Below are 23,690 nucleotides of genomic sequence, written 5' to 3' on the forward strand. Positions count from 1 at the left end.
ACGATATTGGTTGTTTACTGTGCTGTTCTATGATATTTTGGGGTGTTTTGGGGTATTCTTGGGTGTTTTGGGGTAAATCTGTGTTCCCTGTTTAGAGTGCTCTCATTGTATTTTCAGCCAGTGAATAGTTGAATGGGTTCTATCAATAGGAGCTATTAAGGGGACTTTTTAAAAGTAAGATAAATAAGTCGATGCATGGTGTTGAATAGTTCAGAGAAAATATCCCCCACTCCGGTCCTCGGTGGCAATGCTTTCTCTGAACTATTCAACACCATCGAGTTATTGATTCACGACATACCTACCATGTAATTTTGCATGACTTCCCCGAGGGTGCGAAGGACAGGCGGTAGAAACCATGACAAGCATGGCCCACTTCCTTGTGGATACCACGTGATAAAGTGCATATTTACAGTTCCTTAATTATAACCGTGGAATCTACGAGCGCTGCCTATCAGATTTATCCATATGAGGTAAGTGAAAGCATTACGAGGGATGGGGGATATGCTATCATTGTAAGCCAAAATGATTTTTTAAAAAAGAAAACATGAAATTCAAAAAAATCTGTGAATATATTTCAAGGGAAATTTAATTCTCTTTGTAAAATTCTTTATAAACGGCAATTTCCCGTTCCCTTCCACAAAGTCATTTCCGATTGTACATACATTTGTATATTGTTTAACGCTCCTCCCGAAAATCCGATGCCGGTGAATGTTTGCAAAATTTAGGCCTTTGAGCAGGGAGGGATCTTTATCGTGCCACACCTGTTGTGGCACGTGGCCTCGGTTTTAATGGCCTAATCCATAAAGGACCGCCCCATTTAGTCGCCTCTTACGACAAGCAAGGGGTACTCAGGAATCCCCACGGTTGCCATTTTCCGAAGCGTAGAGCAGTGGTGATTGTAATCTCAATTGGAAAATAAAGTAAACCACAACTTTTGAATTATACAGATTTGTAAATTTATAAATCATAATTGTAATTATCGTGCATATTGCAGTCTAAATTACAATTACAATTACATTGTGCGTGTGTTTCACAAATTCTTGAGATCTTTTATCAGGAAAATCGCCAAGTGTCACTCGTTCCATACCTTGTGGATTTCCATGGTCCCATCTCTAGAAGAAAGAAAATAGTTATTAAAGATAAATGAAGATTTTAAAACGCACATATACTTTTTCTTCACCGAGTTTTACATTCAGATTGCCATGGTAACCATACAAACAAAAATACATCCTGCTGTCTGAACCAGAGTGGTTAATTTAAATAGAATAATGCCTAATTGAGTTAAATTAATATTAAACCTTATGGGAAATAAATTTTTGGTATGCAAAATAAAGTTTCTCAAGAATGTTCTATGTAATATTTTGCGTAAATCGATTGTTTATCATATTCTATAAAGAAAATGTTGATCGCCATGATAAAATCAAATGAAATTTAAATTTTAAATTTTTTTTAGCTAACGGAGACTAAAGAGATATTTTGCATATTATAATTTAATGATATTAAGTATCAGTATATAAATTTACCAATATATATCTAAAATGTGATAAGCTTTACCAGCAGTCTGCTGTGTATCAATTACATTGAACACTTTTATTGATTTTCAAGACAAATCCGACGTACGGATATTTGTCTTTCTAAATAATGCATGTAATTCATTTTGTTGACATTATGTATGCATTTTATTCATTTTGTGTTCATCACTGATTTTTAGGATGAAATGATGGAACGGATTTATACCACTTTTAATGCTGTTGTGCTGATTTCCGTGACATCAACATTTTGGGTATTAGCGATATATATATACAGTATGAATGACCATGTGTTTTTCAAACCAAAAGGTTCAAATACAAGTTATTCTGATGAGAAAATCAACAAATTAATTTCTGATAAGACAGTCATTATCCTTGTTTACGGAGCTCCAGTCTATCTAAACCCTTTTATAGACCACTTCCACAAAAAGACATGTCCCGCAGTGCCCAACTGTTTCGTTTCTAAAAATCCATCAGATTTTCAAAACAGTACAGCAGTGATTTTTAATGCGGAGTCGCTGCCAGGTAGGCCACCAAGAAAAATGGAAAAACAATATTGGATATTCCATGGAATGGAAACTGTGCATCATATGCCAAAACCTGGAAAACAATGGGGTGGTCAATTTGATTACACAATGTCTTTTCGAAAACATTCAGATATATTCAGACCTTACGGGAAAATAAAACGCCGTGAAAAGGAATTAAGCAGAAATTACAGCGCAGTTTTCCAGAAGAAGAAGCCAGGCGCTGTATGGATGTCTGGACACTGTCCTGTTCCGTCCAAACGCAAAGCTTTTGCGCAGGAACTAGGGAAATACATGCACGTGGATCTCTTTGGTAAATGCGGCACTCGTCCATGTGGAATAAAGACTGACCTCTTAAGTCAATGTCTCATAGATGTTGCACGTGATTATAAATTCTATCTCTCGTTTGAAAACACAATTTGTCCCGATTACACTACAGAAAAGTTATTCAACTTGTATTTATATGATCTTGAAATCGTCCCAGTGGTAAATGGACCCGCTAACGCTGCAGACTACTTGCCCAATGGAACATATCTCAACGCTTTACACTTTCCATCGGCGAAGGAACTGGCTCGAAAGTTAGTTGAGATAGGTTCAAACGAGAAAAAATACACCGATTATCTGAAAGAGAAAGACAAATATTTTGATGTTGGCAATGGTGAGGTATTCTCTGATGCTATGTGTCAAATATGTGAGAAAGTGGCAAATAATCCGAAGAGAAAATCTAAAACTTGGAATTATTGGACTTCTATGTTAAAAGACGGTTGCTAATAAATATGTTGCACATGTAAAGATATTCCTAGTGTCAGTATACATGTATTCATTTTGCTGAGACGGAGGAAACAGTTTTCCATGGTTATTTTTAAATTTGATTTAAAAATAATCTATTACGTATAACATTAATAGGATTAGGCAGCAGACAAATATGGTGGCTTAGTTCTGCCACCAACTTGTCAAATGATTATGTCGACTTGTCATATCTTTAGGTTGACTTGTCAGATCTTTTTTGTCGACTTGTCACGTATTCATGTGTTTAAAAATTCAACATAAAAACGTGCCCATGCCCAGTTTGTGCCATCCAGTTGATAACATACTTTTCTGACAAGTCGACATAGAGATATGGAAAGTCAACATGTTGACTTCTCAGAAAATTATGTTGACTTATCAGAAAATTATGTCGACTTATCAGGAAATTATGTCGACTTGTCAGAAAATTATGTTGACTTATCAGAAAATTATGTCGACTTGTCAGAGAATTATGTTGACTTATCGGAAAATCATGTCGACTTGTCAGATAATTATGTTGACTTGTCAGATAATTATGTGTGCTCGTCAGAAAATTATGTTGACTTATCGGAAAATTATGACGACTTGTCAGATACATATGTAATTATGTTGACTTGTCAGATAATTATGTCGACTTATCAGAAAATTATGTCGACTTGTCAGATATCATGACAAGTAGATGACAGCGGTATGAACACGATTGAAATAACACGGTACTGTGTTCCTAGTCATGGTGGTTATTTTCTCTCAAGTCGACATACAGATTTGATAATTTGACATAAATATCTGACAAGTGGTGGAAGAAATATGCCACCATAGACAAGTCTAATATTTAAGACTTCTCCCAACTGGAATGAGAGTAACAAACCCCCGTATGCGTAATCCGGACGCAGTTTACCCCAAGATTGAGCGGAGGTATAAATGTTTAGGTGTTGTGTGATTGGCTAATATCAAGAGTGAAATTATTTGGAATTGAACGAAATATTATAGAGGTTCAAATTAATTGTCAGGATGAAAAATTATCGCACAAAATCGAGAAATGACTGAGGAAATTACCATGGTAGGGGTGTGCTTAAAATGAAGTGTGTAATTTACTGCAGATTGCTATGTGTTGTAAAAAAGTACAAATATGGCCTATAAAAGGCACGGGACCCTATATATTTTTTGTCATTTTTTATCAACACTTGGAATGAACTTTGAAATGTTTGCGGTCATTTGTTTAAAATCGATATAGTTAATTAGTGAGAGGGCCAAAGGTTAACTTTGAGGTCTATGGAAAATGAATTGGTACTCTTTTCCCAATTACATGTATCTATAAATGTCGCCTGCACTACGGCGGCGTGGAAAGGCCAAATAAAAAAAGATATCAGTTCGGACGAATTAGCAAATTTTGGAACAAATTAGTAATTCGTTCAGACGAAAAAAAATCGTTCGCACTGATTAGCTATTTGTTCGTACGGATTACCAATTTATTCAGTTAGAAATTCGTTCGGACGAATTACATGACTGGTAAATGATTAGAGGATGACCCTTTAGACTTGAGACTCTTTTTGAAAAGCTGCCCATCCTTTGTAAAAGGAAGAAAAATCTAAGTTGCTAAAAATGTTTCCGGTAAATGATGAATTCTACTTCATATTTTCATATAGAAAGTGTATGTAACTTTCTACCAAGAGATTTGCATGAAAATATAATTTCTCTTGAAATTAATATTTCAATAATGTAAAATTCTAGGTGAAATGAATCAAACTAATCAAAATTTTAACAATTCCTATTGTGGATTATTTTTATTTGATGGACCCTTCAAAATGATACCATGAATGCAAAAATCCCACTACCCGATCGTTATACACTGAATACCTAAGTCAAAACACATGTGGCCTTCAATGCGACATTTAGATATATCGACGACGTTTTAAAAAAAAAATTGTCTATTAACAATAATAACTTTCATTCATATGTCGATTCGATATATCCCTGTGAGCTCGAAATAAAATATCAGGATATAGGGTTCACGGCGGGTGTGACCGGTCGAGAGGAGATGTTTACTCCTCCTAGGCACCTGATCCCACCTCTAGTTTGTCCACGGGTCCGTGTTTGCCCAACTATCTATTTTGTATTGCTTATAGGAGTTGTGAGATTGATCACTGTTCGTTATTTTCACCTTTCATTAGTTAGACCCCTTTTCGATCATGCCCCCCCCCCCCCCCCCCCCAATGCTTAAACACGTGCCGACGCCATTTCGTCACTTAACCCACTTAGCTCAGTCTTGAAAGTTTGGGGTAGGTCTCAAGCGCCCCCCCCCCCCCCCCCCCCCCCGGGCTTGTCACGTCAGTTAAGACTTGTGTGTGCATGAGGGCTAGAGCTCAACTAATCAGCTTTTATCACATTAACGTTCACCCCATTCCCATTGCATATATTTTTATGTATGTAATATCACTTACATTTAGTGGCGTCAACGCCAGCTGGGTGGAATACAAAGTGTGTGTGTTGAGGGGGGGGGGGTGTAGGTGCATGCTTTGGACAAAAGTAGAACTTGGAAAATTGTACTTGGAAATCAATAATTTTAAGCAATGTGAGCTGTATTTCTAAGAATTCTATTTTACTGTAAAATTGCATTTCAATGATCATTTTCCATGTAACTTTAACCTCATTACCAATAAGACTAAAATCATGTATAAAATTTTATCAGATGATTTTTTTTCTACAACAGATAATAACGCATTATTTGATAAGAGGGCAACAATAATACAAGCATGCGTCAATCAGAGCCTATCAAAGTTTCGCCTACGCAAATCTGGATATCCCAAGTTACCTTTCTTTATAGTAGATGTAAATAACAACTTTAGAACAGAAATTTCTCAAATTATTTAATCAAGGGGAGGATGCTATCAAACAACAATCATTATAAAGATGACAATCTCTTTTGGGATCCAAAAAGTGTAAGGAGCCCCACAAGCATACTTTTGCCGTAGCCCCTACTTTTGAAAGTGAGAAGGTGACACCAGCAGGTGCGTAGCATCGTTTTTCGAGGGGCAGCTGGGGCCAGACAAAAGAGGAGGGGACAGTTGGAACAAAGCGACTTTTAACATGTAAAATGCATTAGTGGGACTATATCAATATACATATATGTAGGGGAATGATTCCTAAGTTGTTGATGACTGGTTCTACAAAGGTTACCTGAGGTCAGTATTATAATGTAATGATCATGAAAGGGTTACCACTGGTCATCCATTGATGTAATGGTCGAGTAAGGACTACCCTTGACCTTAGGACACTTTTTAAAAAAAATTCTACTTCTATTTCAAATACATAGCCAAGTAACGGGTAGAGTGACCACTTGACCAATGTACTGCTACATGTATGTCCGAAATCCATTCTTCCTGTTATCTCTTATACACATCTCACAGACACGCCTTATATATGTTATATTTTCTATTTACAACAATTCTAATGAGCAATTACAAAGTCAAAATATGATATAATTTCGACAAAATACCCATGCATTACTTGATCATGAATTTGGACAGCCCTTCACCACACCTTGGTCTGGTGAAAATATGTCCATAGATTAAAAAAAAAAGAATTACAAACGGATAGACAAATGATAAAAAAGCTCATTTCATTCTTTGGCTCAGGTGAGTTAATCATTTCACCTTGACGCTGTTGCAGCATCATGAAATATATTCCATAGTACACATGTAGCATACTTTTCATGTCTGAAATCAATATGTGACCAGAGGTCACCCCCAAGTGTAACACTATCTTATTCTCTGTAAAAAAAAAAAAAAATAGAAATGCAAATACAGTGGCGGATTTAGGGGGGGGGGGGGCGCAGTCGGTAGCGCCCCCCCCCCCCCCCCTAAAATTTTCAAATTTAAGGTAAATCGTGGTATCTTGTTTAGAGAGATGTACTAAACGATGAAAGAAGTAATAATTTCTTCCACTCCCGGAGAAAGAAATGACAAAATCTTTTGATTTCTTGAATTACTTTATTGGGAGAACTTAATTTCCCCACTCACACCCTTAAAATTTGCGTCATGTTATTATTTCCACCTTATTTAAAATGATAGAAAATAGTACAAATGACTAAGTAGGAGACATATTTCAAGCAGTGCTCCCACTGGACCAGAATTCCCTTTCGCCACTTTTTCGGGGAGCGGCGCGGCACAAATAATCGCATGCTTTACAATTATTTCCATCATATTATATAATTATTTTATTCATTACACTTATTTTAGCATTTTGAATCAGTTACATTACTTAATCATATTCAGGTACCATACCTAAACACTTCTTTCTGAAATAATAAGAAGTTTTTTTGTTTGATAAATTCTATTATGGAAATCAAAATTCAGATAATAAATCTTATTATATACCCATCAATCTATCGTTCTTTGATACTGTGGATTTCACAGCATGCGATCCGGTTTTCCGGATCACCACACTGTGGTTTTCTGATTCCGTATCAGTATCCTCTGAAACTGATGTCGTCACAATGACGTCACAATGCAACAACGCAACGTTATTTGTGGAAAATGTTGACCTCGTCACAAACGAACCTGCGTATACAAAACATAATTTCATGGTATGTCTGTGTTTTTGATCATTTGGATTACATTTATTATCTTATAAATGTGGATTTAAAATGCACAAGGGGGTATATAATAAATTTATCATTACTACAGTAACTTGATCCGAAGAGTTGGATCACGTCTCGTTGACAGGCGCGGATCATCAGATCAAACTCGACGCTTCGCGTCTCGTGTGATCTGATGATCCGCGCCTGTCAACTCGACGTGATCCGACTCTTCGGATCAAGTTACTGTAGTAATAATATATATATATATACAGTGGAGCCTCGTTAATCCGGACACTTTGGTTCCCAGCAAAATCGTCCGGATAAATGAAGCGTCCGGATAATTGAATCGCATATTTTCTAACTTTGCATAAGTAACCAATATATATGCCTACTTTATTGATGCATAGTGAATTAAACACATGTATTCTATCATTGGATTTAACCATCTGCATTAGTAAATAAATTATGATAATATTAACATTTACATGTATTTCAAAGCACTAAAATTGTAAGTGTTCAGTGTATTTGCCTGTGCCTACATTGTACATACATATGATCCCTACAAATAGATATACAAAACTGTGTACCGTATGCACTAAAACAAATAATGAAGCACTTTATGTAACTATTGTAAATATAAACTTCATGATGCTACACCCCTCAGTGAAAACATTGTGTACATTGCCCGAAATGCAGATGTCACAAAACATCAAGCCCAATTTAGAGTCGTATCTCAACCATTCCCTATTAAATTTCCGTTTTGTATGGAAGATTTTGCAATTTGGACAGAATCAGATGTTTGAGCATATGGGGTTGACTGTAAAGCCAAACATAGTTATGTTTTGAATTTTAGACTGACTAGGGTCAGAAGCTACAAGTTTAGTGTCAAAATAGAATGGGGTGCATAGTCTTATGAGATTAGCATTTTTATACTGTTGCGCACCGAACTTCAAAGAAAATTATTTATTAAAATTGCTATGTCCATATCAATGGTGACCGACCGCATCGTTTATGAAATATTCGAACTAAAATCAAACACATCAAAATCAAAATCTTGTAATCAACGAGTTTGGCCGCAAAAACAAACAATTGATGTATTCATATATACATTATACACAATAATACAACCAGTTTAATTACCGGTCGGTTCTCTGGTTAAGAATTGACATTAATGTGGAGATGATAACACGAAAATGAATACGACTTTAAATGTTAAACAATTGACCACAGCAGGGTAAACAGCTGTCCGATGTACTTTATTACATAATCACCGACTTTCCTGTGTGCACTGGAGTGACGCCAGATTTCCGGTCGCACGCGTTGACTGAATAAACAGATTTTGACTGCATAAACAAACAGGCTATAATGCGTCACTGACAAAGGATTTAAAATACAATTTATTGCAAAAAGGGATTTTCGCCACTTTCAATTTTTTTTCGCCATTTTTGAAAAAAATTCGCCATTGGCGAAAATGGCGAAGCCCAGCTCGAGCACTGATTTCAAGCCCGATAAAATATGTAATATCCAGGAGCTTCGGGGCTTCAGGGCTTCGCCCGCTGCCCCCCCCCCTTCCGCCGGGCTTCGTCCTGGACCCCTTGACCCCCTGCCTCATAAAGCACCCCCCCCCGTAACCACAATTCCTGGATCCGCCCCTGAAATATATAAATAAAAGAATGATATTCCAAGTTCAATGGCCTACATTTTTTAACAATCTGTGCGAGTTATTTTCCCCTGATTACAAAGGGCGCGCAACACACTGCTGTCCTCAATTGATGGGGTTATATAAGCTAGGAATAGATAGAAAACTTACTATTTCTGATTATAGTTAGTTGCAAGTTAAAGGCTTTTTCTAAGAATTAAATGTAAAGACTTAAAAATAGTATAAAGGAACAATAAGTTTTTAGTAACTGATAACATTTACATTATGTCCCTTGTGTGGTTTAGCAAAGTCTGTTACGGATTATCTCCCTGTTGTTGCAAAACCTTGGTTCATAAACATCTACTTTAGTCAATATCTACTTTATAAGCAAAAATATTAACAGAACCACGTGAAAACAATCGACTAGTCATATATCTTACTGTGATAACCTTGTACATTTGAAGTGTTTGGTTAATTATAATAAAACGAGTATGTTTTCATCGACCTGATGAAAGTACATGTATATGGACCTCATCATAATTTTTGGTAACATCACCGATATCATGTAATCGCTATGATATTTGATCGATCGCAAATTGAAGTGCAAGCTTTTGTCTCAGTGAAACGCACGGTACTCTGCCCGTACCTACTGTACTACATGCATCAATCTTGGAAAGTCGAATTTTCGCTGAATCAAATGGAATCTATGATTGCAGGTAATAAGACATGAAAAGCATTAGGAACCTTTGCATTCTCTCACCTCATCCCCTGGATGGACATTTCAAAATGTTCAAAAGGACTTCTCAATGGTATGATGTATTTTTTGTTTATTTATTTTTGCACCTGTAAAGAAAACGCACAAAGACAATAACAGGTGAATAGAAGGAGACCAATTGTTTGACTGTTCTTGACATACTGATTTTAACTACTGGTTGATTCGTTTGTCTGATGAAGATACACATGTAGGAATCACGGCGGGTGTGACCAGTCAACAGGGGATGCTTACTCCTCCTAATCAACTGATCCCACCTCTGGCGTTTCGGGGTCCGTGTTTACCCTACTATCAATTTATCACTGTTTTCATACTTTAGATCTGGAAGGTAGCTGGGACATGTTATATGCCAACAGGCACTACGTCGTACTGCGACAGCCCATTGGGACCATTGGGACAGATCAATTGTATGAATTTCGTTGGCTTTCTTAATTAATGGTATTTGCCAGTAACCTTTCAGCAGGTCGAATGTACTGGCAAATTTTGTAATTACCGATATTGTCAACAAAGTCACCGATGATTTGGATAATAATTATACTAGTGACATAATTCATTTTTCTGAAGTCAGTAGGGACCGCCAGGTTTGGTACGTACCGCCAGGTTTCGGTAGGTACCACCATGTTTCGGTAAGTACCGTCAGGTTTCGGTACGTACCACTAGGTACCGACATGTTTCGGTAGGTACTTGTACCGCCAGGTTTCGGTAGGTACCGCCAGGTTTCGTTAAGTACCGTTAGGTTTCGGTAGGTACCGCCAGGTTTCGTTAAGTATCGTTAGGTTTCGGTAGGTACCACCAGGTTTCGTTAAATATCGTTAAGTTTCGGTAGGTACCGCCAGGTTTCGTTAAGTATCGTTAGGTTTCGGTAGGTACCTCCAGGTTTCAGTACGAGAATGCAAGGTGAGGTCGGATCACTTTTACTTGGTTCAATAATGTCATTGTCCAGCATATACTGCACTTCTATTCTTGAGTTTTATGGATTCATAAGAAAGCGTCACCCAGTATAGCATCATGACATGCAGCATATTTGTATTTCTTGTAACATCCATAATGATTGAATGGCTTGTGGTGCTAAAGATCAGAACAAAAACGTACAGAAAACGTCAACTCAGCTGGGCAGCAGAACACCTCTGGAATAACCTTCCATATGACATCAAGAAGTCTTCAAACTCATTTTTTTTTCATTTAACGTTTTGGATTCTAACATGTATGAACTGTGCCTGTTTTTAATTATCAAACACAACACCCCCCTTTTTATAGCAATCGATCTTAATTATAGTGTTTTATTTTGATCATTTTACAAGTATATAAGATTTCATGTTATACTGTCATTTAATTTCATTCATTTGTGTTTTATCGTTGTATTCCTCTTCTTAACCTTTTAAAACGCCTTATAGTAATTTGTTTAATATAAGGCGCAAAATAAATATTAATATCATTATTATCATCATTATCACTAAACTTGCCTTCGATATCATTTTCATTTAAGAACTCTCGAGATTTTTCTATGCAAATTTGAAAGCATTATAAAGTCTCTATTCAAATTAAGACATACAGTCTAAAAGGTTAAGAAAACTAGTTTTAGTCAACCACTTTCCCTTCAATAATTTCAAAGGACTTCTGACCTTATGAACAAACAAAAATTCAAAGGGATTGAAATCAAGAGATTTCTGAAAATAAAGTTGCTGCAAAGAAAACAAGATGGATCCCTTCATCACATTATCACACTGGTAACAAACAATAATGTTTTCATTATACATGTAGTTTTAAGGGTCTTATGAAAACGTTCAAGCGCTCCCTAAAACTGGGGATGATAAGTATTGAACTTATGCTGCCTAACACCCAACACACGCACGACCTGTTGAAACAACCCCGACATAAGATTCGAACCTTGATCTGACTGAATGGCCTTAGGTACTCCTACGCTAAAAACGTTGGTAAAAGTCTTTTAAACTACGATCTCTGCTTTTAATTAGTATTCCTAAAAGTATATAGCTTCAGGGAATCGAATTAATGACCATACTCATACACGTAACAGTACGTTTACAAATACTGGTTCCTTGACCTCGTCTCTTAGCATAGCAAACGTCCTACACAATCAGCCAACACTCGACGAAAGACTCTTCAAATTCCGAAATGGATAAGAGAGGGGCAGATGGGGATTTTCTGATTAGGTTTACCTATCATTTTACGAATATGACACGACTTCAAAGAAACACTCTTCGTTATCTTGGCCAATAAAAATAATCCAAAATCCTGTTACAAGTCTTATTAACACTTACATGGCATGCAGTGGGTGTATTTGTGTGCCAAACTTTTAATATCCTCACGATATATCACTGGGATCATTATATATGGTGAACGACACACCATACCTCACCAGGTTTTTTGTTACATGTAGATAGTCACCATTTTCGCGTGAAGACGCCATCTTTCATGTGGTAGCACTCTCCAACTTATGGGGCCGCTTCTGGTGGAGACACCTATTTACCATGTTGATCAATATCGTGGTCTTTTTAATATTTCTTGGACTCGAAATGTTGTTTGAAATGTAAATAACTCGGCTTTTATACATTTATAAATAGCATTTCTCAACCTCGGAATTTATCCATGAAAACACGTAGTACGGAGTTTCTTTTTCAATCTTTTATTCAATCAGTCATAGCAAACATTTCATTTAAAGCAATACTTTCTATCATGAAAAGTGCAACATAAATGATGACGAAACCCCAAAGGAAACATGTATAGCTGTTAAATTCAACATTATCCGCGAATATCTGCATGGAATTATACACAGACTCATCAAGCAGTTATCTCGCATTCTCCGCAGAAACATTCTATGGATATGTTACATTCAGATATAACAATATAGCTAAATTATTCATGATCACCTACATGTCACAGTTATTAACTTGATTAAAGACCTAAGCCTAATTATATATTTAAAAAAAAAATCCTGGTCTAGTCTCTACTCGAATAGTAGTTGATTTCCAACCATTCCTATCCTGGTTCCCCAATTTTTCCTTTTAACATAACCTATCCAATGAACTTTAAATATCGTTGTGCTGTAGTAATTTTTGCGACCGGTAGGGGACTATGTATTGCCATGCAATACTCTCAGAATGCTTGTTAAAAGTAATGAAATATCTTATCGTAACTTTAAAAGGAACAAACAAAAAACCTTTTGACCTTCACGACGCTCCACATTTGGAAATGATTACGTGGACAGGTGGTACTAAAAACCGGATCAAACTAGTTTGCAACATCCAGGTACCGGTATTCATTGTCTATGATGAAAAACCAATGTCATTTTCAAAAGAAATTTATAAGAGGAAAGCTTAAGTGAATGTAAATATAATGCTATAAAGCTCTTTTCTTAATACATTTGTGTATATCTAAATAAAATTATAATGAAAGCTGTATTGTTCCCAAATAACGTATTCAACTTTCAATACCTCTGAGGAATAGTGCTACATGTGCATGTGAATGGGCAACTATCATATAATTATTATATTTGAAAACTGAGAGTAAATGTTCGATTGTTCAATAGAACTAATCATATAAAAATCATCGTAAATACGCCCATCAAACGAAAGTACACTTCTAAACATGGCTACCTGCAACATCTGTGGCCTGGACCTCACATGTAGAGGACTCATCACATAACTGCCATCAGAAACACGTGATCTCCTGATTACTTGGTAAAATCTTTTGACTTGTATGTTCACGGACGTGGTTAATGTTTTAATGAGTCGGACGAGTATCATTTGTGACACTTAAGTCAAAGAATATAATTTTTTAATTGATGCAGCGGTCCTTTTCTGTCATTGAAAACTAACAAGTGTTACGACCTCCGGCAATTAACTTGGTTCTAATTGTAGTTAATTCTCCTTAAAATAGGTCTTTCACAATGTGTTGTTTGTGCAATTTACATAATAATTTATATTGTTTCTTAGCTTATTTATTCTTTTCTCACTAGCTAAGAAAAAAATGATGTCATTTATTACCCCCACCTTCAGTAAATAATTCCATTTGTTCAGTCAAATAACAGATCCGTACCCATTCTCTCAAGGTAGCCCTTAAGGGTGTCAATTTTTCATTTCACACAAAAGATCGACAATAATCATGCCTAACATTGTACAATGCATCATTTTTCTAGCATAAAAATACCTCCGAAAACCTTTAAAATATTATCAGTGATGGCCTGTACCAATACGCGCATTCTGAGATTATTTCTGAAGCAGTGCACACACTTTTCGAATTTTATACAAAAGACTATCTTAATTAACTGCGAATTAAGGTACCTGTATGTTGTATTTTGCTTGAAATCTACACAGAAAAACGAGCAGCAAAATCTCAAAACATAAAAGACATGGGAAGAATATTATTAAAACGGGATAATCGTGGCGAAAGTAGAATTTGACGAACATGCCTTTCACACGAAAAATACAATAGAATATAACGAACAAAATGTGGACAGATTGACCAACGGACGGACATCGGTGTAGGTGAGCTGGATAATTTTCCTTGTTGGTTGTCATATATAAAATATGTGATTAATACTTTAATTAGGTTTTGGATACACACATGTATGGAATTATAAAGAACGTTTTAATGAAAACTAGTTTTTTATTGGAAGAAGTAAAACAAATTTTTAATGAGATGTTTATACAAGCTCATGCCCTAATGATTATTTTGAAACTTCACCCGAATGCAATTTGTGCAAGTTTTTCAATGATAGTTTCAAACTACAACTTTATATGTACAGACGTGGATTTTAAAAAAATTCTAAAGAACTTTTAGTAAACTTGAAATCGCAAAACTTTTCCCAAATCAATAACATCAAAACCTATAACTTTTCAACACTTTACACGACCATTCCTCACGATGAATTAAAGAATATACTTTTTGACATCATAGACAGTTGCTTCTTCATCAAAAATGGAAAACGGAAATATTCATATCTAGTGATCAGTCATCCAACAAGTCACTTCGGTAAACACCACTCTGATTCCACGCACAAGTACTCTGAAGTTGAAATAAAAAATATGCTACAGTTTCTCATTGTCAATATCTTCGTGGTCTTTTGTGATCAGGTTTTTCAACAGTCTGTTGGAATTCCCATGGGCACGAATTGTGCTCCTTTGTTAGCTGACCTGTTTTTATATTCATATGAAGCAGAATTTATTCAAAAACTTCTACGTGAGAAGAAAAAATCTCCTGCTGTGGCCTTCAATTCGACATTTAGATATATCGACAACGTTTTGACTATTAATAATAAAAACTTTCATTCATATGTCGATTCGATATATCCTTGAGAGCTCGAAATAATAGACACCACAGAATCGTTCACTTCTGCTTCATACTTAGATATTTTACTGAAGGTAGACATTGATGGCAAACTGACAACTCAACTGTATGACAAACAGGATGTAGAAATATTCCATTATCACCTGCAAATGGTGTTTATATATCTCAACTGATTCGATACGCAAGACCCTGTTCAGTATTTCGCAAATTATATGGTCGTTATAACGATCTAGTTCGTCAATACAACCTCACATTGGGTCAAATGCTGTCTGACGTGTTTCATACCGATTGTCAGACCGTTCTTGGAACACTGGTTTTGACTACGGATAACTCCGTTTACCTGATCAAGATATAGGGCTCACGGCGGGCGGGGCCGGTCGACAGGGGATGATTACTCCTCCTAGGCATCATATCCCACCTCTGGTGTGTCCAGGGGTCCGTGTTTTCCTATAGTCTATCTATTTTGTATTGTTTTTAGGAGTTATGAGATTGATCACTGTTCGTTATCTTCACCTTTCATCAGTAAATATCGTTTATCTTTTCATCAGATAGAAATCGAGCGTGGAAGATTTTATAATACATTTATTCCAAGAAATGAAAGACTTTGAAAATGATATTCTTTGTCACATATTAAAGAAGAGTTTCATTTTTTTCCTGATCTGCCCATTGTATGATGAAGTAAGGAAAATATACATAAAGAAATATTATTATAAAAAAAGCCTGCCTTCAAATTTGTTCAACTGTTGCCAACAGAAAATGTGACAGAGTTATGCAAATTGAGAAGATATGTTTTATAAGTTTTCAAAATTAAGAGCAGAAATCTAATATTTACTATTAAGGGATTATCTTCACTATTATATAGCTTATATCATACTAGAGCTTATATAACATGCATTATTGACGCTTTCATACATAGTCTTCTCTATTATGCCGTGCTTTATATGATATAGCATTGTACAGATTATGTTATGCATTATATATTAAACCTATATGAACTGTGTGGTTTTTGGTAACACTCAATACAAGACGGACACACCGACACAGGGAGAGGGAAGACAGTTCCGCTTACCGATATACACATCAGCAATGGAGCGAGCGTTAAAAATCTGTATTCTGATCAAATTAATCAGCTTCACTTACGTCGTCAATCAGCCGGGAATCACGCACGGTGGAAGTAGATCCAACATTTGCTTAGTTTTCACACACTAAAATTGGCAGTAACTGTTGTGATTCTCTTTTCAACTTAATTGTGTTTTGTGCACGGACCCCAATGCAACTAATTTGTTACTCAGCTTAATTAAGATGACCTACATTTGGAATCATGGCAGCAGAAAGAAAACATTTTCCAACGTTTTCAGTATTTTGATAAAAATGGCAAATAATTGTTGTGTTGAACATAGCCTGCTTGGACAACCTGTTCATCTTTCCAGCACATGTACATGACAGATTATTTTTTGCTGTTATCAATAATGTGCATTATATTTTCTGAATGACAGTCCCGTCACTAAAATCACATTTTAGGGTAAATTTGAAGAAATTATTGTCCTTTAAAAAGGACTTCAATACGTGGACTATATATATTCTTTGGTTGATATAAAACGTTTTGTACAACAGACCTTTTTAAAATCTTGAAACATGCAAATATTTCACTATAAGTCTTATTGCTAGAACTGTAATGGTAAACACTCTAGCTGGTATTTGATCTGGACCTTAAAGTTCAAAGTCAACAGTAGCTGCAGAACTGTAGCTCTCTGAAAAAATATTGTGACGGACAGAGAGCTACAGATCCACAATATGGTTCGCACCCGAGTTAGTAGAGTAAACATTCCAATGTTCTTTCTTACGACTCGATTGTATTGATTAATTCTATTGATTGATTGTATATTGTTTAACGTCCCTTTCGAGAATTTTTCACTCATATGGAGACGTCACCATTGCCAGTGAAGGGCTGCAACACTTAGACCTATGTTCGGCGCTTACGGCCTTTGAGCAGGGAGGGATCTCTAGTTTATCATGCCACACCTGTTGTGACACAGGACCCCGGTGTTTACAGTCTCATGCGAAGGACCGCCTGTTACAACAAGCAAGGGACACTGAGAACCTATTCTTATCCGGATCCCCACTAGATGTCACCACACTAACCTCTTCAAAGGCAGAGTTAGTTGGGTACAGAGTTTAAAACCGCAGTTGAAATCCGAGTTCGTACTCGGGTAGGAACCGACGTCGCCCTAAATGAAGGTCGTTTTATCATTCGGAACATCGTTCGGTCTTTTCCGTCAATGGAGATGAAAAAACCTCGGTTTTTTTCTCAACTTTGTGGAAAAGACCGAGCGAACTTCCGATTGGCTCCGGTGAAAACGTTCATGCACAAACTGACATCCGGTTTAACTTCGCTGATATATGTTCTGCGTGGACCTTATGCTCCACACAATGATATTGAGAAATTCTACTACATGTGACTAAGACTGTGATGCTGTATTAGACATGGTATCCTAATATAAGATTAAGGTTTTCTTTAAAACATGAAAATTTAGAGTTTTACGGAGTTCAAGAAAGGCTTTTATCATCTTAATTGCCCTTTCCTGGATTTTAGAATCTTATATCTTTTCCTCATGAAATTACTGGATTGCAGAATCTCAAGTCACAATTCATTATAATCAATAATGATATTTTCAGTTGTCGTCCACAGTTCATTGACAGAACACTTTAAAACGTCGGATGCCTGAACCATCCTTACCCCAACATTAGTAACATAACACTTGCACCTTCCGGATTTGTACAGACTCAATTACTTATCTCCAGAATACAACACATCTTAAAACCAGCAACTCAGAAATAAACACAAGTGCAGAAGATTAAATCTTATTCAGTATTCTAGCACGCTTGATAGACAAGGTCGGCCATGACTTTCTTTCATTAGAAAAGTACACATTCATAGCAAACGCAAATGAGAAGTTGTCTTATGAAAATATGATATTCTAGATTGAAATAAATGCGTGTTTTGATATTTCCTTATAAGTATTCTTGCTAGAGCTGCAATCGTATATGATCCATATAAAACATTTGTAAATGTAGATTTGACCTTTAACCTCAGAATTAAGAGCCATCCTTGTATTGATCTGGGCCCGTATTCACAAATATCTTACGCCTAAGATAAAAATTTAAAAACACTGTAATTTTCTTATTTTTCATTTCTTGTAGATTCTCTTTATTGATATGTAAAGTTTATAAAACTTTAATACATACTTATGGCCTTGTGATCGGAATTTGATTATCAGACAGAATTATGTTTTTTGCCATAGTCGTAAGATGTTAATTGTGTTCATATTCAACAGGGGACATGATTTAGTCTAATGACAACGTTTCTGTTTCATGATAAACCAGCAAAAATTGCTCATTAGCTTGAATGTCGTTTTTCAATAGTACAGTACAACTTAACATATAATGACCATTTTAAGATTTGAACAACAATGCTACCTCCTTTAAGAACATTAAAAACAGTTTTTCACAAACCATACCCCAAAATTGTTTTGAATTCTACTTGACAATTGATTATGAAACATTGTCAATCCCGATAAACATATACTTGTGCACGTGCTAACTCGTGTCATCAGCCTCGAGTTTTCATCATAGCAGTCGGTGAATTCCGATCCCGATACAAGTACATATTTGTGCATGCGCAGGTTGACTACCCTTTCCCTCCTCCTCACCATGTCACCCGTTTTAACCTTCTGCGTTGACCACGGGGTCTGAGCAGAAAAGTTCAGACAAACTGACGGACGACGGATTGGACGGATAGGCGACCAGATCAACATACAGAGAGGAAACGAGGTCCCCTCCGCTTTTGACGGCCATGATCATTAAGATTGGAGAGAACATCAATACTACATGTAAATGTGCAACTAATCCTGATGAAATTAATGATCAACATTTGGTCTGCTTCATTTATGTTTCTATCCTCACAAAAACGACAAGACTTCCGCGCGTGTCCGGGGTAAATCCTGTTACATATACTTTGATTGTGATTTAAATCTACTGGATTTCCGGTTCTTAAATCTCGATTCATTGTAATCACTACCTAGAGCTTTCTGTAACAGCCTGAATGTATGATAATATCGGTCCGAAATCAATTAGCGTATGTTAAGAGCTTTACGACAATTGTAATGTCTTTAAAAAATACAGCAGATTCCTTATTTTACGCGAGTACTTAATACGGCGAATTGGATTGTATAATATGTCAAATCGCGTGAACACAAATTCGTGTGTCGTCTGTTTAACAAGAGTTCTTATGCGTATTTTTAGGGACATAAAATTAAAAGCGAGCAATTTTATTTTGCGAGTGGTGCATCTCGCGAACTCACTCGATAATAAACTCCTCGCGTATATTTAGAAATCTACAGTGATAAAAATATCATTCAGCCATCTTTAACTTTTGCTTATTTCACAACTCCAATGCATCTTTTCATGATACATATAGAGTAGTTCCAACCACTCTCATCTTGAAAACCTTATTTGGAATGACCACAAATGGACATTGTTCTAACTTTTATCACCCGTATACAGCTTGGTTTGTCTGAATTCTAGATGGGGCTTTGACTTAAGAATGACATCTGAAGCGACAAACATGCAATAGCAGTGGCGAATTAGTAGTATAGACGTTTGATGGTAGCACAATGTTCTTCTATATATGTAAAATTGACATCGGCGTGAACTGTAATAAAACCATATTTTAATCAAAATGTCACATTTTCACCTGATAACATAACATATAATACTAGTTTTATAAGGCTTTGTCTTTTAATTACATACAATCTGTATACCGGTAGTCGCACTGATCATTTTGTCAGCCTCAAGTCATAACCTAGTTCACGGGGGTAGCTTTTCTTGCGGAGGGGTTGACAAATTAAACACGGCCTGAATCTGCAAGGCTAAAGATTGAGAACTATGTCTGTTGAACATAGAAACTCGTGTGAAATTGGGGTTTCTCACACTATTTATTAATTATGGTTCAAATTATAGACGAAAACAAGCAAATTATTTCGGACATATCCAATTTTTAGTTAAAGAATGGGTTCTTGTCATCATTCAGACATGTGCGTGAAATCCCAGCGTGGGTCACGGAGCCACATCACTCTTTCTTGCTAACTGTTGTAACACAGAACGCTAGATTAGAGCCTGGGGAACTTGAATTATAGGGGACTATATTTTTGGTGAATGAACGGCGTAGGAAAATATCACTTTATCCGCCCTTTTGAACTTTTGCCTCCAGTAGAACAAAGTAAGCCATTTTTTTTTCAAAACTTGAAATGAAGTCGTAACTGACAAATGCAGCAAGGCATAGTACATTTGTATGATACAAATCGAGGTAAGCTACTGACAAACAAGTTGATGGTGCAGGGGTTTCAACAATCTCGATTGAAGTCAGCATTTCGCTAATTCTATGGTCGTTATAACGATCTAGTTCGTCAATACAACCTCGCATTGGGTCAAATGCTGTCTGACGTGTTTCATACCGATTATTAAGCCGTTCTTGGCACACTGATATTGACTGCGGATAACTCCGTTTACCTGATCAGGATATAGGGATCACGGCGGGTGTGACCGGTCATCAGGGGATGTTTACTCCTCCTAGGCACCATATCCCACCTCTGGTGTGTCCAGGGGTCAGTGTTTGCCCAACTATCTATTTTGTATTGCTTATAGGAGTTATGAGTTTGATCACTGTTCGTTATCTTCACCTTGCACCTTGAACTCACTACCTTTCTTTGGTACCTGATATTGTCCTAAGGGAAAAATTGAGAAATTCAATTTATTTTTCTTTATGATCTGATGCCCTACGTTATTTCATGTTACTGTGTGCTTTATAACACCAATGTATCATATAAAACCGTCCAAAATCCAGGTAGCAGAGGTATGACAGAAATAGCGAATAATGCGCACAAAATTTGCAGAGGAAATTCGGTCTAATATCTTCTTGTGTTTGCCAATATTAATTAATTATGGTATGCTAACTGACTAAAATGTGTGCATATATAGTTATTATACTGCAAAAAGGGTGGAAATGAAATAAACCGAACGTGTTTATACCGAGCGAAGCTCGGACGGGCCGAAGGCCCGTCCGCGAAGCAAGACTCTAAAGGTAACACGTATGTAAAAGAAAAAAGTCAAAATCAGCAAAAGAAAAAGAGACAATCTCTATATACGTTCACTGAAATTTTCGTGATCCATATGGGCGCCGCCATTTATTTTTTCATTACCTGCTTCAACAGTTATTCGTGTTTTATTTTGAATGTCAATAATAGGAGACTCTGACGTGCAATTCGTAATTTAAACACTCAGTTTGTTCAAAGTGAATAGTATAATTATCATTGTAACAGGTTTTAGCAAATAATTACACATAAAACCGTAATACGACTAAATAGATGAACTAGTTCATGAGTTTCTTTAAATAAGAATATACGATAAAATTACTTTAAAATTAAACTTTCGGCAGCTCCCTGCTACAGAGTTGCGCATGCGCATTGTAACTTTTTCTTTCGCTTTGAATCCTGAACGGTAAACAAATTCGGTCATGATAAATGATGATTGCGCTAGCTATTTTCAGTGTGGTATGTTCTTTTTTAATCATTTGTTAAATTAATATGTTGACGGTGACACCGTTTGAGCGAGCGCAGCTTCATGTATGTATAGATTAAATTTTGTAATGTTCATGCTTTGATCAGGTTCAATTTAAACCCCGGGCACTGGAAGTTAATTAATGTAAATATATAGTATGTGCATGTATAAAAAGATATCCACATTTGGTATGGACTCCCCCCCCCTCCCCCCTCCTTTTTATACATGCACATACTATATATTTACATTAACTTCCAGTGCCCGTGATTTAAACAATATATCTATTGTAATGTTCATGCTTTGATCAGGTTCAATTTAAACAATATCTATTTGCCAAATAATCAAATATATGGCAAGGAATAAGGACTATGTTTTTAAGTGCTTCTTTTGTACCCAAGGTTACATGCTCTATATTCCTTTACACAAAAGTTACAGAAAGGGTACAACACAAATCATGGAAATTGAAAGTAAGAATTACATGAGGTGGCTCTACATAACCTAGGGTACAATGGGTACAGAAGGGAGCATGGTATTAAAGCAGAAAAACCCTACAATACACATACACCATACAAGAAATATAGAGAGTTACTAAGGCCAAGTGTTTGTATATATGTAAAAGATCAAAGGAAAGATGAGGAACTGATACCAAAAATATAAATATATAAAAACAAACCAAACAATCAAAAACTGTCCATTAAAAAATATACAAGATATTTACAGAATACTAAAATGGATTTGCAAACACCAAAAACAATCACAAAGTGTCTTAATTTACCTTTTATCACATTATCTACCTATGGAATGGAGTTCAGTAATTTCATCAAGGTGCAATCATATTTAAGATGCAATTATATATATTCAATCATTCTAATACATGAGACACTTTGCAGTGCAAATTATTTATAAAAGTCATTTCTTTTTGGAAAAAATTCTTTGATAGTAGAAATTGTCATAGATAATGGATTTTTATCAATAAAGTTAACTTTGCTGCTAAAAGATTAATAATTATAATCATTATTCAGATCAATAGTTATAATTATCATTCAGTGCTCTGTAAATAGCTGTACAAGATAGGGGTGTGTATAGTGCAAGCTTATAGGATATATACATCAGTGGTATTTAGGGTTCTTCTTTCACACCTTTTCTACTTCAAAGGGCACACCTGTGGTAGAAGGAATGTAGGAAAAAAAGTCACAGGAAAAAAAGTCACCGATAAGAGAAAACATTTTGTAAATGTCAATGTTTTTAATTTAAATCGCTTCCACAGGGAACCTCCTATCAGAAATATGCCTTGACCCAGTATGAAGGTCATTTTTGACAAGGTCACAGGGTACTACATGTAAGTAACGTATTAAAATATGGTTTTAGCCATATACTTTGAAATGAAAAAAAAAAAAATCAAAGCTTATACTTTAGATATAGGGTACTTTAGACTTAAAGGTATGTCCTGACCCTAACCCAGAGTAATTCAGATAAGGTCAAGGTCACCAGTTTTATAAGAATAAAATTCTTGCCATATCCATAACTTTGTTGTGAAAAAAAAACCTTCAGAAGATTATACAAGACATGAATGGTACTTGTGATTTTGAGAGGTGTAACAACCCTGCACTATGATTGTTTTAACAAGGTTAGAAAGAAATGTCGTTAATACAAAAGTCAAGGTCTCAGAGTTCAAGATATATCTTAGAAATTTAAAATTTGAAAGGACAAAACCTTGGATTGGAAGAGGAATATAAAGTCACGGTCGTAGAACTGAGAATTTAAATGTTTTTGGTCCATGACAATTTGATGCTTGGACTGTTGATAGATTTTGATACTCACTGCAATTTTTGCTCTCAACATGCATTCATTCCTTATAACATTTCCATTAGAATTTGGACAAAATAGCAGAGTTCTTTAAGCTATTTTAAAGTGAACCTTTTCTGTTTACCTTGCAGGG

General features: G+C 35.9%; 1 protein-coding gene across 1 annotated transcript; it reads left to right on the forward strand.

Moving 5' to 3' along the window:
• Positions 1–281: 281 nt before the first annotated feature.
• On the forward strand, positions 282–2,847 carry LOC125655508 (glycoprotein 3-alpha-L-fucosyltransferase A-like). The gene is made up of 2 exons (XM_048885836.2): positions 282–470; positions 1,712–2,847. The coding sequence occupies exon 2, from the start codon at positions 1,718–1,720 to the stop codon at positions 2,822–2,824; it is 1,107 nt and encodes a 368-aa protein (XP_048741793.2). The 5' UTR covers positions 282–470; positions 1,712–1,717; the 3' UTR covers positions 2,825–2,847.
• The last annotated feature ends 20,843 nt before the right edge of the window (positions 2,848–23,690 follow it).

Source organism: Ostrea edulis, chromosome 7, assembly GCF_947568905.1.
Source record: "Ostrea edulis chromosome 7, xbOstEdul1.1, whole genome shotgun sequence".
NCBI classification, from domain to species: domain Eukaryota; kingdom Metazoa; phylum Mollusca; class Bivalvia; order Ostreida; family Ostreidae; genus Ostrea; species Ostrea edulis.

What these genes read in the sequence shown, in the direction of transcription:
- LOC125655508 (XM_048885836.2), top strand. Translation starts at nt 1,718, where the DNA reads ATGATGGAACGGATTTATACCACTTTTAATGCTGTTGTGCTGATTTCC.